At 38.3% G+C, this 13,906-nt stretch overlaps 1 protein-coding gene across 12 annotated transcripts in view; it reads left to right on the forward strand.

The window, feature by feature from the left end:
* The window catches only part of LDB2 (LIM domain binding 2), a 386,211-nt gene that overhangs the window by 300,937 nt on the left and 71,368 nt on the right, over positions 1-13,906 (forward strand). For all 12 annotated transcript variants that reach the window (XM_071217180.1, XM_058300580.1, XM_004474229.3 and 9 more), the window contains exons 3-4: positions 4,803-4,975; positions 11,694-11,816. In XM_071217180.1, coding sequence (XP_071073281.1) covers positions 4,803-4,975; positions 11,694-11,816 — 296 coding nt within the window. The remainder of the gene's footprint in view (positions 1-4,802; positions 4,976-11,693; positions 11,817-13,906) is intronic.

The following is a 13,906-nucleotide window of genomic DNA, read 5'->3' on the forward strand; positions in this document are numbered from 1 at the left end:
CTCCACCATGCCAAGCTCCTTATAGCCAAACTTACTCCTGTCTTGGGGCTTTTGCCTTTTCTGGTCCCTGCTTCTGGACCTCTCCATTCCCAAATTTCTCATGGTCTAATTCATGCAGGACTCAGCTCCAGTTTTTCCTCCTCTTTGCAGCCTTCCAGACCAATCATTCCTAATGAGCCTACCATCCCTGTCACCAAGGTTATTTTCTATCTCCCCACCAAAAAGTAAGCTACTTACTACTACATATCCCCAGCACCCCAGAACAATATCTGGCCCGTAATAGGTACTGGATAAGCATATTTAAATGCATAAATCTGAAAACTAGCAAGAGAGCTTGAGATGAAAATTAAGTCAAAATGACCTTGATTGAAAAAAGAAATAAAACGTGTTTTAGTTTGCTAGGCTATAGAAATTCAGATACCAATAAATAAGTTGGCTTTTACAATAGGGATTTATTAGGTTAAAAGCTAATAGTTCTGAGGCCGTGAAAGTGTCCAAATCAAGGCACCATCAGGAGACACTTTCTTATTGAGCCGCAGCTATGTACCATCATAACGTGGCAGCAGCATGGGAAGACGCACAACTGTGTGCCATATGGCGATGCCCACTCCTCTCTCCTCTCTCTTCTGGGCCTCCTTGCTTTCAGCTTTTATTTAAAGTGACTTCCTCTCAGCTTCTGGGTTCTTCTCATCTCTGAAGCTCTTTTCTATGTCTGCAGCTTTTTACTCTTCTGTTTATAAAATATACCAATAAGAGGATTAAGACCCATCCTGAATCATGCAAAGGCCCTGAACTGAAGTAATTTAATCAAAAGGTCCCAACAATAGATTCAGGTTTATATACACAAGAATGAATTAGCTTTAAGAACAGGATCTTCTGGAGTCCACCCAGCTTCAAACTGTCACAGTATGTTAGAATGAAATGATGTCAAGTTACAGAAGTAAAGTCATTTTGACTTGCTAACCAAGAACAAAAGAATCTGTCATAAACCAATTTCACCCCCATCGAAGTTTAGGATTTCCATTCTTTTGCCTATTTAAAATGGTTATTGATGGTAATTTTAAAACAGTATTGTTTATTTCACAGTTAGGAGCATCTCCATTTACATGTTTGTGTAATACTCTCATTGATTTCTGAATACAGATAATTCTAAAGTTTAATGAATCTCTGTGTTTTTACGTATCTCAGTAGTAGAATTTCCATTTGGAGTTCTGAAATACTGCAGTTTGAAGCCAACTGCATAAACCTACCCTGATTCAGATGAACACTTTATCAGTTATCAAGCTTAGAAAAATTAAAAATAATTATAATTGTTTTATTATAACTTACTTTGCCTAAAAACATGAATGTGTGGTTATGTGGTTCTGTTTCCATGGAGTCACACCTAATAAACTATCAGAAAATTAGGTAAATTCTCAAGATAAGGAGTAATCACTATATCAATTTCCTTGTATATATTTGAGTATGCCTCTTTTACCACAACCTACCAATGTGAGGACTCAACCTGCTATAGCTGAGTTTGAAGAAAGAAGAAAGAAGCCACAAGCCAAGCAATGCAAGCAGGCTCTAGAAGCTGGAAAACAAAGACAATATATTCTCCCTTAGAGACCCTAGAAAAGAACTCAGCCCTGCTGTCACCTTGGTTTTAGCCCAGTAATACCCATGTCAGACTGTTGGAACTATAAGATATCAGATTTTTGCCATTTTAAGCTACTGAGATTGTGGAAAATTGCTACTACAGCATCAATAGAAAACTAATACAGGCTCTAGTTTATTTCCTGCAGCTTCTAACACAGTGTGTTACACAAAGAGGGGCTCAGTTATCTCTTATGGATGAATATTCTTATCCCTATCTCTTTATTCTATCTCAAATATTTGTTGCCCCTTTCCAAGCTGGAACACAACAGTGCTAATCAGGATTCCTCTATTTACAGATGTCAGAAACCTAACCCAAACCATCATAAGCAAAGACAAGGAGGTGGTGCATCTCATATAAGTGAGACCTTGAAAGGATGAAATTGGCATCAGTGCCAGCTGAAAAAAGAACCTAAAGCAGTCTACAAAGACTCTCTTTTTATTCTGCTTTCTTCTGTATGAAAGCTTCAGTATTACCATGATTCACACGTTTTTAGTGGCAAAATGACCTTCTTTCAGGCAAGGATTCCAGTTTGACTCTGTGGTCCAGGAGGTTGAAAAGGTACTATAGTTATCCATAGCTGCATTAAAAATTGTCCCAAAACCTATTTGCTTGAAGTACAAGTATTTCATTTATTACTCATGTTTCGGCAATTTGGGCAGGGTTCAATGGGGACAGCTCACTTCTGTTCTATAGCACACTATCATGAGACAATTTAAATGGGTTGGAGGATTCACTTCCAAGATGGCCTAGTCACCTGGCTGGGAAGTTTGGTGCTAGCTTTTGGCCAGAAGTTCAGCTGGGGTTGTTGGCTGGAAGACTCAGTTCTCCTTCACATCCTCTCCACATAGCTAGGTTGGGCTTCCCGCTGTAATGTGGTTTAGAGTAGCTGAACTTGGGTATATGTCACTGACTTTTCCCAAATATAAAAGTGGAAGTTTCCAGACCTTCATTATCCCTTAAGGCTACTTGTGCCACCAGATATTGATTAAAGTGGATCAAAGGGTCCAGCCCCGATTTAAGGAGAGGAGATTCATATGCAACAACAAACATGAATGCTGTTGTCATCATTTGCCAGGGACTACAATACAAGAGCAGCATTCTTCCACAGTAGACAATGGAGCTCCATGAGTGTTGGTCCAAACAGGACCATGTGGAAAATGGTAGGGACAGCTCCCCAAAGGACACAAGGCTGAAAACAAACCTCAGGTATCCAGCACAACCATTTCCTACAGGGGTAGAAGAAAGCTAAACAGCCTTTCCCTCTAAATATATCTCCTATGTAATTTGCACATTTTCTGGAGTTGGAGAAGTAATTAAAAATTCGAGTCTAAAGTTAAGGCATCTCAAGCTTTTCTCCCATTCAGCTTTTCTTATATGATGAATGAAAATGTTGATAATATATGCCAAACAATGCTATAAAGGAATTAAATTGTACAGGATTCATGATAAATAAACTGTAATTTGGATAATCCAGTGATATCTATTTATGATGATCTTTTTAATATAAAATTCCTTAGATAGTACAGTGAAACATAGTCACCCTACATCTACATTTTTATGGATTGTGTTTCTCTCCAACAATGCAGATCCCAAATTGCCAAATTTGTTCAACTGATTTATAGTAATCAGCTTTAAGTTAGAACATTTAACATACATTAATTTTATCTGTTTAGCAAAGAACAATAAGGTTTTTAAGCATTACACAGTTTTCTTTATAATATTTGCTATGCATATATTTAAGAATATGGTGGTCTCAAACTACTCTCATTTGAATTTTATATTCAGTGAATGAACAGGCACTCTTGAGAATTAGGCAGTATTTAGGAAATTTATGTAAAAGGATTATTTAGGATGGACCCACTGAAGATCCTGGAATATTTAGCACACACTTGTTGATTGATTTTGGCTGCAATAAATATGAAGCACTAACAACTATATGAATTATGCAGGGTCTAGTCATCCCCATCAGGATTTTTTGGAGATTGTTTCAGAGAACATTTCGGCAGGGTATTTTTATATTCATTTACTCCAAGCCCATGTACAAAAGAAATGTAGATCCGTACAGAATGGATTAACACTGATTCTTTTCAAATGAAATTAAATATTTTAAAACATTCAAGGGAAGGTTGGGTGATCTTTCCTAGCTAAAGCTTTCTGGTGGTTTATTTATATTAAATATTATTTTTGCGTTTCAGGAGGCATTATATAGCAAATGTGAGCAATTTATTAAAACCTTGGATCACTTGAGAGTGCTTTAGGACTTTGCCTTAAAATCTGCACATAGGCAAAATTCCTGATATTATGAGTTGGGATTTTCATTGTAAGAGGATTTAAAATCACTGCAGAAAAGCAAGGCTAGGCATGGGAAAGACCCAGCTACTTACACAATTTCTAAAATGGGGCAGGAAACATGGTATGAAAGAGACCGAGTGGAGGGTATCAAGTTCTTGGAAAATGGCTTTCTGTTCTCAAGGTAATGTATTCAGGTGTAGAAGCAGGTAAAATAATCACTGTTTGCATAGTTATGGATCTCTTTGTACATGGAAAGGCAGATCACTTTTTTCTTTAAAGTAGCTTGAGACATAGTGTTGGAAACATTCAAAATCACCCTTTTTCTTTATCCATAATAACTCTTTTGGGTCTCAGTCTTCTACCTCTTGGAGTTATTCTGAAGATCCAGTGAAAGAATGTCAAATGTTTCATGCACTATAAAGCAATATATATTTAAAATTTCCATTGTTAATGCTGTTGTTAATACTAAGAAAACATAATTGGCCTCTGAATGATCCATGGAAAAATACAAGTAGGTTGGACATGTTTTATTTCTTGAAAGCATGTTCACTTAAAGAGTATATACAAAATCCAAGGTGGTTAATGAATCTTCCCCATTGTTTTAAAATACTAACCCTTATCTTTTTGACTTCCAGTGGATGCAAAATATGAATAGATGACTGTACAAATTTTTTCCTGAACAGTTGGGGGATTTTATTTTATTAACTGCAACCTCGAAGGGCTTTGGTGTTTGTAAAGAGAAATTTGCCTTCTGGGATGGTTTCTTGAGATGATTTGTATCCAGCCAGGGGAGGGCTGGCGATGGCAGAGGGTGTGCCGAACCGGTCTGATGTGTTTGTTAACGGTTTGTTTCTCTGTGTTTCTCTCCCAGCTATCGGCAGGACCCTCATCCCCCGTTACTTTAGCACTGTGTTTGAAGGAGGGGTTACTGACCTGTATTACATTCTCAAACACTCGAAAGAATCCTACCACAACTCTTCCATCACGGTGGACTGCGACCAGTGTGCCATGGTTACCCAGCACGGGAAGCCCATGTTTACCAAGGTACAGGACAGACCGAGCCACACACACAGCTCCCTCTCGAGGTGCTTGGAAGGTCACGGGGTTCTTCTGGGGCTTTGAACTGATCGTTTGCACCTCTTTCAGCACTGCGAGATACTTTTTAAAATTTGCGTCAACTCTTTGGATGTACACCATTCTAAGATATCTAAAATATCTAGACACGACACATGAAAGTCAAAACATGATAGAGCCTTAATGCTAAGAGGATGATAGGTTGGGCTGCCTGGTAAACTTTAGTTGCTTAATTAGAATTTTTTAAGAAAAGGATCTCCTACACTTAAAGGAGCGTTCTATTGTTGTACAGTCACTATTGGTGTTTCATTGTTAAAATTAAACAAGTTTAAAGGTAAATTCAAATTTCAAATCCAGGGTTGGGGGTGGAAATCAATTAACCAGAACTCAACCAGCTATAATCTTTAAGGAAGCTGAGAAGTGAAAACACAAAAATGTAAATAAAATTAGCCAATTCAAAGAACAAATGATATTTCCCCTAATTCTAAGAAGTGCTATGATTGGTCAGTAGATCAAAGCAGCAGCTCAGCCAGTGGGCACAGTGAAGCCCTGGGATGGTTGTAAAGGATGAATGAGGAAAATAGTGGGGTGGGGGGTGGGGAGGTGGGGGTGAGTGTCAGGTATCCAGTAACACAAACCTTGAGGCTGAATTCAAAGTGCTCTGAAGGAAAGGAAATGAAAGAGAAGAGGTAACAATTCAACGATATCTTACATGCATTCTGTGCCCATGATCCTTGCCACACACAGATCATGAATTTATGGGAGTATTCATCTGTGCAATAAGCATTTCTGATACACTGCAGATGACCCCTTTACATTCTGTCCCAAGTAGAAAAATTAGTAAGATCAAATATTTAGTCAGAGATTCTGGCAAATGGCTTATTTTAATGGCCACTAGTTCATTGCATTAGGCTAAGACTTGATGTATAACTAATTTGCAGTATTAATGGTAGCAGCACTCTCCTTTAGTTCACAACACAAATGAAGACCAGAAGTTCAAATTATAAAACTGAAGTTGTGTTTGTTACTTTTGCCCAGTTTTGCTGCATGAATAAAAGAAAATACTTCTTAAAGTATTCATTGATCTTATTGTGCAGTTTAATATTTCTGGTGCCCCATGCAGGGCTAAAGAAATGATTATGAAATGCAAAAGCAAATCATGAAATGCCATTGATTTTATGGAGCCATGATTTTACCTAGGGCATTTTAAATGGGATTGGGGTGGGTGGGTGGGAAAGAAGTGATTATGGTTTTCTCTTTCTCCCAGTTTTAACAGTTGGGCAGAGAGGAATTTGGTCAATGGGGATAAAGGAACTTCACACTCAATGCAGGGAGAAGTCCATACAGGAAAGAGAATTTTGCTATGTGGAAAGGAATGTTCATCTAGATGATTGTTTAATCTGTCTCACTTCATATTGGAGACCAAGAACATTTACATAATCTTGAAAATCAGATGAATATACAACCCATTTCCAGCATTACTAAGTCTGAGCACTGCAGAAAAAGCCTTTCATTATCGTTTTCCTCTAGGCATAGTGTTACTTTTAGATAATTTAAGAAAAATATACCCATTCCTTCTGTTTAAAGAGTGAAAAAAACTATGATAATTAAGTAAAACTGTCATAATTAAGGAGCTACTTCTAAAGTCTATAGCCATGAAAGTAAAAATGCATTTGGTAGTAGCCTTTTTACATATTTACTTACTCTCTTTCTTTCTAAAGCAGAAATATTTTCATCATGGAGGGTAACTCAGTGTAGTTAGTTGCTCTGAAGATCCAATGCTACACATTTAGGACTTATTTTTAGATAAAAAAATGTTACATTCTTCCGTTGAATTGAAAGAATGCTGTTTAATTCAAATCAAGAAACTGAGTTTTTTCTTCCATTGTGGTCCTTCTTCTCTTGGAGTGAACACCTCTAAAATGATTGCGGGGTTGTTCAGGCATCGAGGGCCACCAGAAAAACCCAAGGGCTATTCTAGCACAGATGCTTTTGCTTTGAGCATCAATTATCTGAACCCCACAATCCCCATCTTACTAATACCCTGACAATATATTTGCCCATTCTTGTGATGAATACTTCCATACTGTGATAAGAAATTATCACTTTCTGGGAAATGCAGCTTAGATACATGGACTTACTCCAGAAACTAATTATGCACATTTATTTTTAGGAAATTTGAAAGGATTCTTTTTTTTTCTTTTCTTTTTTGCTCCCTGTTGGTTATTATACTATCCAAAGAATCTTTCAACTTTTTCTTTTGTTCTTATATTAATTAAAAATAATTCATCTTCATGTAATAAAATACTCTGGCCTCTTAGTAAAAAAGAGTAGGTTAATAGACCTTTCAGCACCACAAAGAAAAATAGTTGGGAAGTCCATGCTTTATTTTTAAAAGGGGGCTCTGCTATTAGTACAGGCATTACTTAGTGTAGACAGCATCTCAGTGTTCTAAATCAGACTATCCAAGAACTCCAATTCCCCAAATAGCATCTGACCCAGTGGTTCTGAGTTGCTTTTATGAAAATTTGGTCAACTGGTGAATTAAAAATAAGCTGCAGTGCTAATCAACAGTAATATTTAATATTCCTCGGGAGTATAGAGCATAGTTTGCAATTTCCTGATCCCAGGAACATTATAGATTATGGATAAATATGTAATTAGAGTTTTAAAGCACACATTATAGTGCCTTTCTTTTATGTTTCCAATTTTGAATCAAACTGCAAATAAGGCTCAATAATCAAAAGAGCATCAGTCAAGGTTTTTAGAGTCAAGGACCTCCAAGTTATATTTGAGGGTGCAAACTCCAGTAGATGCTAAGAAGGGCACTCTCTGAGGGAAGTTACTGGGATTATTTTTAGGTTTTGCAAAGTGGACCAATCATTACAGCCTTATCTAACCCCCTCACCCTTTCTGATAACATAGGTTCATGTTTTTGGTGTTCTCAAATTTTTATTATGGAATCATTTATACTGTAGAAAGTATCATGCAAGTGCACCAGTTTTCCTCTGAGTAGTCACCCATGTCCTTGGTAGCTCTTTCATCATTCTTACCTTCACCAGTATACATATATAACATGATATACATGTAGATTTATAATCTTATCCTGACTGTAACCAAATAATAACATTAATGATTGTACATTGCATGCATTTATAGGTGCTGTAGCTCTGGAACAAAAAAATGAGTCATAGGCAATTGTTAATCTAAAAGCACTCTTCCATACCTGTTGTTCCAAGCAAATAGATCAAGGAAATTAAATAAGCACTCCCTCCTAAAAAGTGCATTTTATTTCATAAAAGCTTTAGGAAAATCAAAGTTATTGCATAACTGCATGGTCAATATTGCTTCCCAATTAGCCAAAGAAGGAGAAGGGTTAAAAAGCTCCCAGTTAGTTTGAGAAATAGTCTTTTTTAGTCCTCTGGTCCCTGGCCTAGACTCAAGCTAGCACGTGACCTGCCGAATGCCTGCCAGCCTCTTTCTTGTTGATCCTCCGGAGACCATCTGTGCTGGGGGCATTGATTAGAGTATGTCTGCTGGGATTACATCTTTTCTGTTGCCATGCCAACTAATCAGCTGATTTTGGTTACCACAGAAACAAAATGTCAGAGCTCACACTACGGTAACATGAATTCAGCACAACAGAAAATGTTTTCTTAATTGGGGACCCTTTTGATTTTGGATTCCGAGTGAAAGGCGGCTTACCAAAAAAAAAAAAGACCAACTTTAGATAAAAGCTATATTCATTGTATTGATTAAGAGAAATACTCAGAATTTTTCTAAAGAGAGAAAACATTAATTCCCCTTTATGGACTAAGCCTATTTTTTATCATTTCAGAAGAAGGAATCTAAGTATTTTTCCTTATGCACCTCAATTCCATTTGCCGATTGTTGCATATAAGCTAAATCACAAAGCTTTCCTTTTCCTTTCACTTCCTTGGTAGGGGATAGGGGTGGAGTTGCTGCATAGGATTTGGGAGAAGGCTTCAGGAGTAAATAATTGGGTAAGATCATCATTGATCAAAATTCTCCATCATCCTTTCATTCAAAGAAATTATTTGATTTTCCTTAAAGAAAACCCCCAACACGATCAGCTCAGATTCATTTCTAAAGATTCCTGTCTTCTGCATGGGTATGCCCTGGTTAAGCTGATTCCCTGGTTAAGACTGAGGAAGGAAGAGCATAAGACTTGTTGCAGTTTTCCGTTTTGTAGGCCTGTGACACCTTGACTGCAAGAAGGGTCCCCAACTGGTTTGCTATGTCACAGTAAACAAAGAACACAATTTAACTTGACCTTACAGATGCTCCAATTGAGTAATTCATCAGAAAGACTGCATACATGTCTTCCCATTATGAAATTCTATTCCTGTATAGGAAACCAGAGCCTCCACCTGCCCTGGGTTTGTGGTTCATAAACACAAAACAAATAGATTAGATCATAAGGAAGCATGATATTTAACTGGGATAATATTTGTTTAAATATCCAATAATCTTCTCTCTTAAAAAATAAAGAGGATTATAATATCCATATGTCCCTGTCCCATATTGTCAAGACATTTCACAGTCAATGGCTGGTTGTGGTTACCTCCCTTTTGTAAAAGCCTTCAGCACAGGTGGCTTCTGTCCCACTAACACCCCAGTGGGGATTGTGTGGCTTAATCTCCATGCAAGTCTTTTGAAAACCTTGGTAAATTAACTCGGAGGCTGATCATGCTCTGGGGGGAGTAGCTTAGGGAATACGGAAGCCTTCTCCCATTTCAAGGTGCTCAGCTCTCATGACTAAGATGCCAGAAACCAGGGTATGAAGACAACTCAGCCAAGAGTTTTTGGGCAATGCTCCCAAATGCCTGAAATTACCCACAGATTCTGCTAATTGGATCTGAGGTAGAGGTCTTCACCCAAATTATCAATAATTATCTTACACCACTTCTGAGACCTTGGATAAAACAAAAATGGTGGATGTTAGGAGCATTTTTCTTAAGTGGTGTCCTATCAACACTTGTCAGTAATTCTCCTGTACTGGCATTTGACTTGTTTTATCTTAAATTAGATAGAGTACATGTAAAGCACCCAACCCAGTACCTAGAATTAGTTGGAATTTGATAAATATTGGTATTCTGTAATATTCCGAAAAAGAGATGTGATTGTGACTATTTCATGAAAGGTTGAAATAAAAGTGTTAATCATCTTCATGGATTATAGATTTAGAAATGATCATATCCCCTATTCATTTCATTTATGTGTTTTTCCATATTTTCTTCAGAGATTTTATGTTTGCTTTTAGATTATCGGAATTCTTTCTCCAAAAATGCTTTATCAGATTGAAGCTATTCTTTTCCAAGGAAAAGGTGGGGAACTCAGAGTCCAAGTGGAGACCCAGCTTCTCCCTGAATTCCCTTCACACACCTCTCATGAACCCCTAAATCTCAGATAGCATATTATGACAACCACTCATCGAGGGATCTGTGTTCTCTTTGGCAACATTTATTTTATCTTTACTAGTCCTCTTATGTGCCGAGTGTGATACTAAGCAATCTATCTATAAAATTTCATTTACTATATTCTCCCAACAAGCCTACCTAAGGATATTATCACCCCCATTTTATAGAAGTGGAAACTAGAACTTAGAGACTTTTTTTCCAAAGTTCCAGAATGAGTAAAAATAGAGAGCAAGGATTTGAATTTCACACTGACTGATGCCAAAACCTCCAACCACTGCTTTGCACTGCTTTCCTAAGGCAGATATGCACTGATTAATGAGCTGTAATTACATAAACTGGACCAAAATGCTATCACCACTTCTGTCTTATGGTAGAAATAGGTTCAGTGGTATGTGAATGCTTAGCATTTTCTTCCATTTCAAAGTTGCCAACATTGAAAAGGAAGGTAAATAAAATAGGAAATGCATGCTAAAAATGATTTGAATATCAAAAGAAGAGAAAAGCACTTCCTTATCACTGATCACTCTATCAAAGAGGAGAATCTCAGAAATGCCATTATGTTTCATTAATAATATACGTTTTTCTCGGAAATATAAAATTGCCCCCTAAAGGCTGGCCCTTTATGCAATCAGACTTGCCACTGTTGATGCAATGTGATGTGATGTGACGTGATTCAAGGATATACTCTAAGCATGCCTCTATTTTCCACTTGTCAGTTACTGATACCCACCACCTTGGATTTAACATCACCATCTGAAATGTCTCTTTGGTGAAAGAAAATTTTCTCTAGGCTAGGTAAACTTGTAGTAACTAACACTTCAGCAGGAATAATTTTTATCTTGGAGTAGGATAAACAAGATTAGGAAAAGAGTTCAAGTTCCAATGATAGAAGGATGAAGAAAGTGAAGGAAAGAGCACAAGGTAAGAGAGGACCATTTTTGCAAGATGCATACTATGTGCCAGGAGGTTTTGATACAAAATTCCAAATGATGGGTTTTATCCCCATATTTGCAGATGAAGAAATGGAGGATCAGAGATTCAGTAGGTCACATGACTAGTAAGATCTGGCTTTTGATCCTAGGGACACTGATTCCAAAGTTTACCCTTGTCTCATGTCATGGAGAAATGGCTTGTGTCATCTTTACCAAGAGCCAGCACCACCAAGAACAGTAATGGAGACCATGTTGAGTAGCTGATGTGTGTGTTACAAAACATGCGTAAGAAATGAGTTTGTTTGTCACTTCTAGGTATGTACAGAAGGCAGACTGATCTTGGAGTTCACCTTTGATGATCTCATGAGAATAAAAACATGGCACTTTACCATAAGACAATACAGAGAGTTAGTCCCAAGAAGCATTCTAGCCATGCATGTAAGTACTTGGATTTCTACTTTTCTTTTCTTACTTTTCCCCCCTATTTTACTCAACATGAAAAAGCACAGTTTTCTCTCAGTGAAAGAATTCCAGTAGTTTTCACGCTTAGGTAATTAACTCTAAATACTGAGTTTTGCCCTCAACCATTTTAATTCACAGGCCCTTTTTTGCCCTCTGAGTTTCAACATTGTGAGACTATTTTTGATAAATTCCAAATTGAGGTGACCTCAATAAACAGTTTGTACTTTTCTTAAATTCCATTCAGTCATTATTAAGTCCTGCTCTGGCTGGTCTAATAAACGTGTAATGTGTAACTGGGAAAGAAATAAAACAAGTCAGAAAACAGTTCCAGTTTTGATTAGCACCCTGATGTGACGTGGGACTCAGGTACCTTAGATCTATATACAGGAGTCCATCCTCCCTAACTGTGGTGCTGGATATGTGATAGGGTATTTGGGGTTGACATGTGGTTTCATTTGGCCATAAGACATTGAATTTACTGAGCACTTTCTAGGTGCAAGGGCTGATTCTATGCCAATTTAGTGTTACATTTTAAAGATCAGACTGACAGAAACTAGTCAGGTGCAATTTCTTACACAGTCAAAAGATACCCACTTAAATGATCTCTCCTCCATAGTGCATGATGCAGCAGCTTCTATGAACTAGCTTTGGAGCAAAATCAGACCAAATGAGCCTGACAGTTAAGCCCTGTATAGTTAAGTGATAATAAAATAACAGTAGCTAGCATTGATTGAATGCCTACTATGCCACCCCTTGTGCTGAACATTTTGTATACATTACATTTAATCCTCACAGCAACTCAGAGAGGCGAGTTACCATTCCTACTGTAAAGGTGAGAAACAGGCTCAGAGATTTCAGTAAGTTGTCCAGTGTTTTATAGCCCCAAAGTGTCAAAATCAAGATTTCAACCCAGCTGGTTCCACCTCCAAAACCCAGGCAGTTAAGCCACCTGCCTCCCAACTAGCTGGCTCCAGTCTGTCTGCCCAGGCATTTTTCCTTGGCCCTCTCCTCCTGACCCAATGGTTTGCCTCTTCTCTCCACTTCCCATTGACCTTGCACTTTCCAGCTCTGGTGACCCCCATCCATTCTCCTGCTTCATTATTTTTTCCTATCCACACCCCTTGTCCTTCTTCATGTTTCAAAGCCCAGTTCATGTCCTCCATGCTCTTTGAAGCAGTCTCAAGTATCCACTGGTATTACTCTCTCCTAGACCAAGAGGCAGCAGAGGGTTAGTGGTTAGAAACTGGACCCTAGAATGAGACCATGTAAGTTTGTATCCCTGCTCCTATGTGACCTTGAGCCAATGACATGACATCTCTGAACCTCCAGTCCCTTATGTTTAAATGGGTGCAATAATAGCACTTGTCTCTTAGGATTGGTTTGAGGATTAAAAGAGTTAATGCATGTAAAGCACTTAGAACAGTGCTTGGCACATAGTAGGTCATCATTAGGTATAGACTGCTGGCTAGCAGCAGCAGCAACAAGTTTCTATTCACTTATTATCCTGTCTTTCAAGTAAAATGTAACTTCTTTTTTTTTTTTTTAAAGATTTATTTATTTATTTAATTTCCCCCCCTCCCCTGGTTGTCTGTTCTTGGTGTCTATTTGTTGCGTCTTGTTTCTTTGTCTGCTTTTGTTTCTTTGTCCGCTTCTGTTGCCGTCAGCAGCACGGGAAGTGTGGGCAGCGCCATTCCTGGGCAGGCTGCACTTTCTTTTCACGCTGGGCGGCTCTCCTCACGGGCGCACTCCTTGCGCGTGGGGGCTCCCCTACGCGGGGGACACCCTTGCGTGGCAAGGCACTCCTTGCGCGCATCAGCACTGCGCATGGCCAGCTCCACACGGGTCAAGGAGGCCCGGGGTTTGAACCACGGACCTCCCATATGGTAGACGGACGCCCTAACCACTGGGCCAAAGTCCGTTTCCCAAAATGTAACTTCTTAAGGCCAACCATTACTACTTGATGCCTCTCTGTAGGACCACCTCTTCCTGGTGCATGGGAAGTGTTCAATAATATTGGATTAATGTCCAAAAAGAAATTCAAGAAACCTAAGACATGCAAGAAATTC

The sequence above is a fragment of the Dasypus novemcinctus genome, chromosome 1 (assembly GCF_030445035.2).
Source record: "Dasypus novemcinctus isolate mDasNov1 chromosome 1, mDasNov1.1.hap2, whole genome shotgun sequence".
Classification (NCBI taxonomy): Eukaryota; Metazoa; Chordata; class Mammalia; order Cingulata; family Dasypodidae; genus Dasypus; species Dasypus novemcinctus.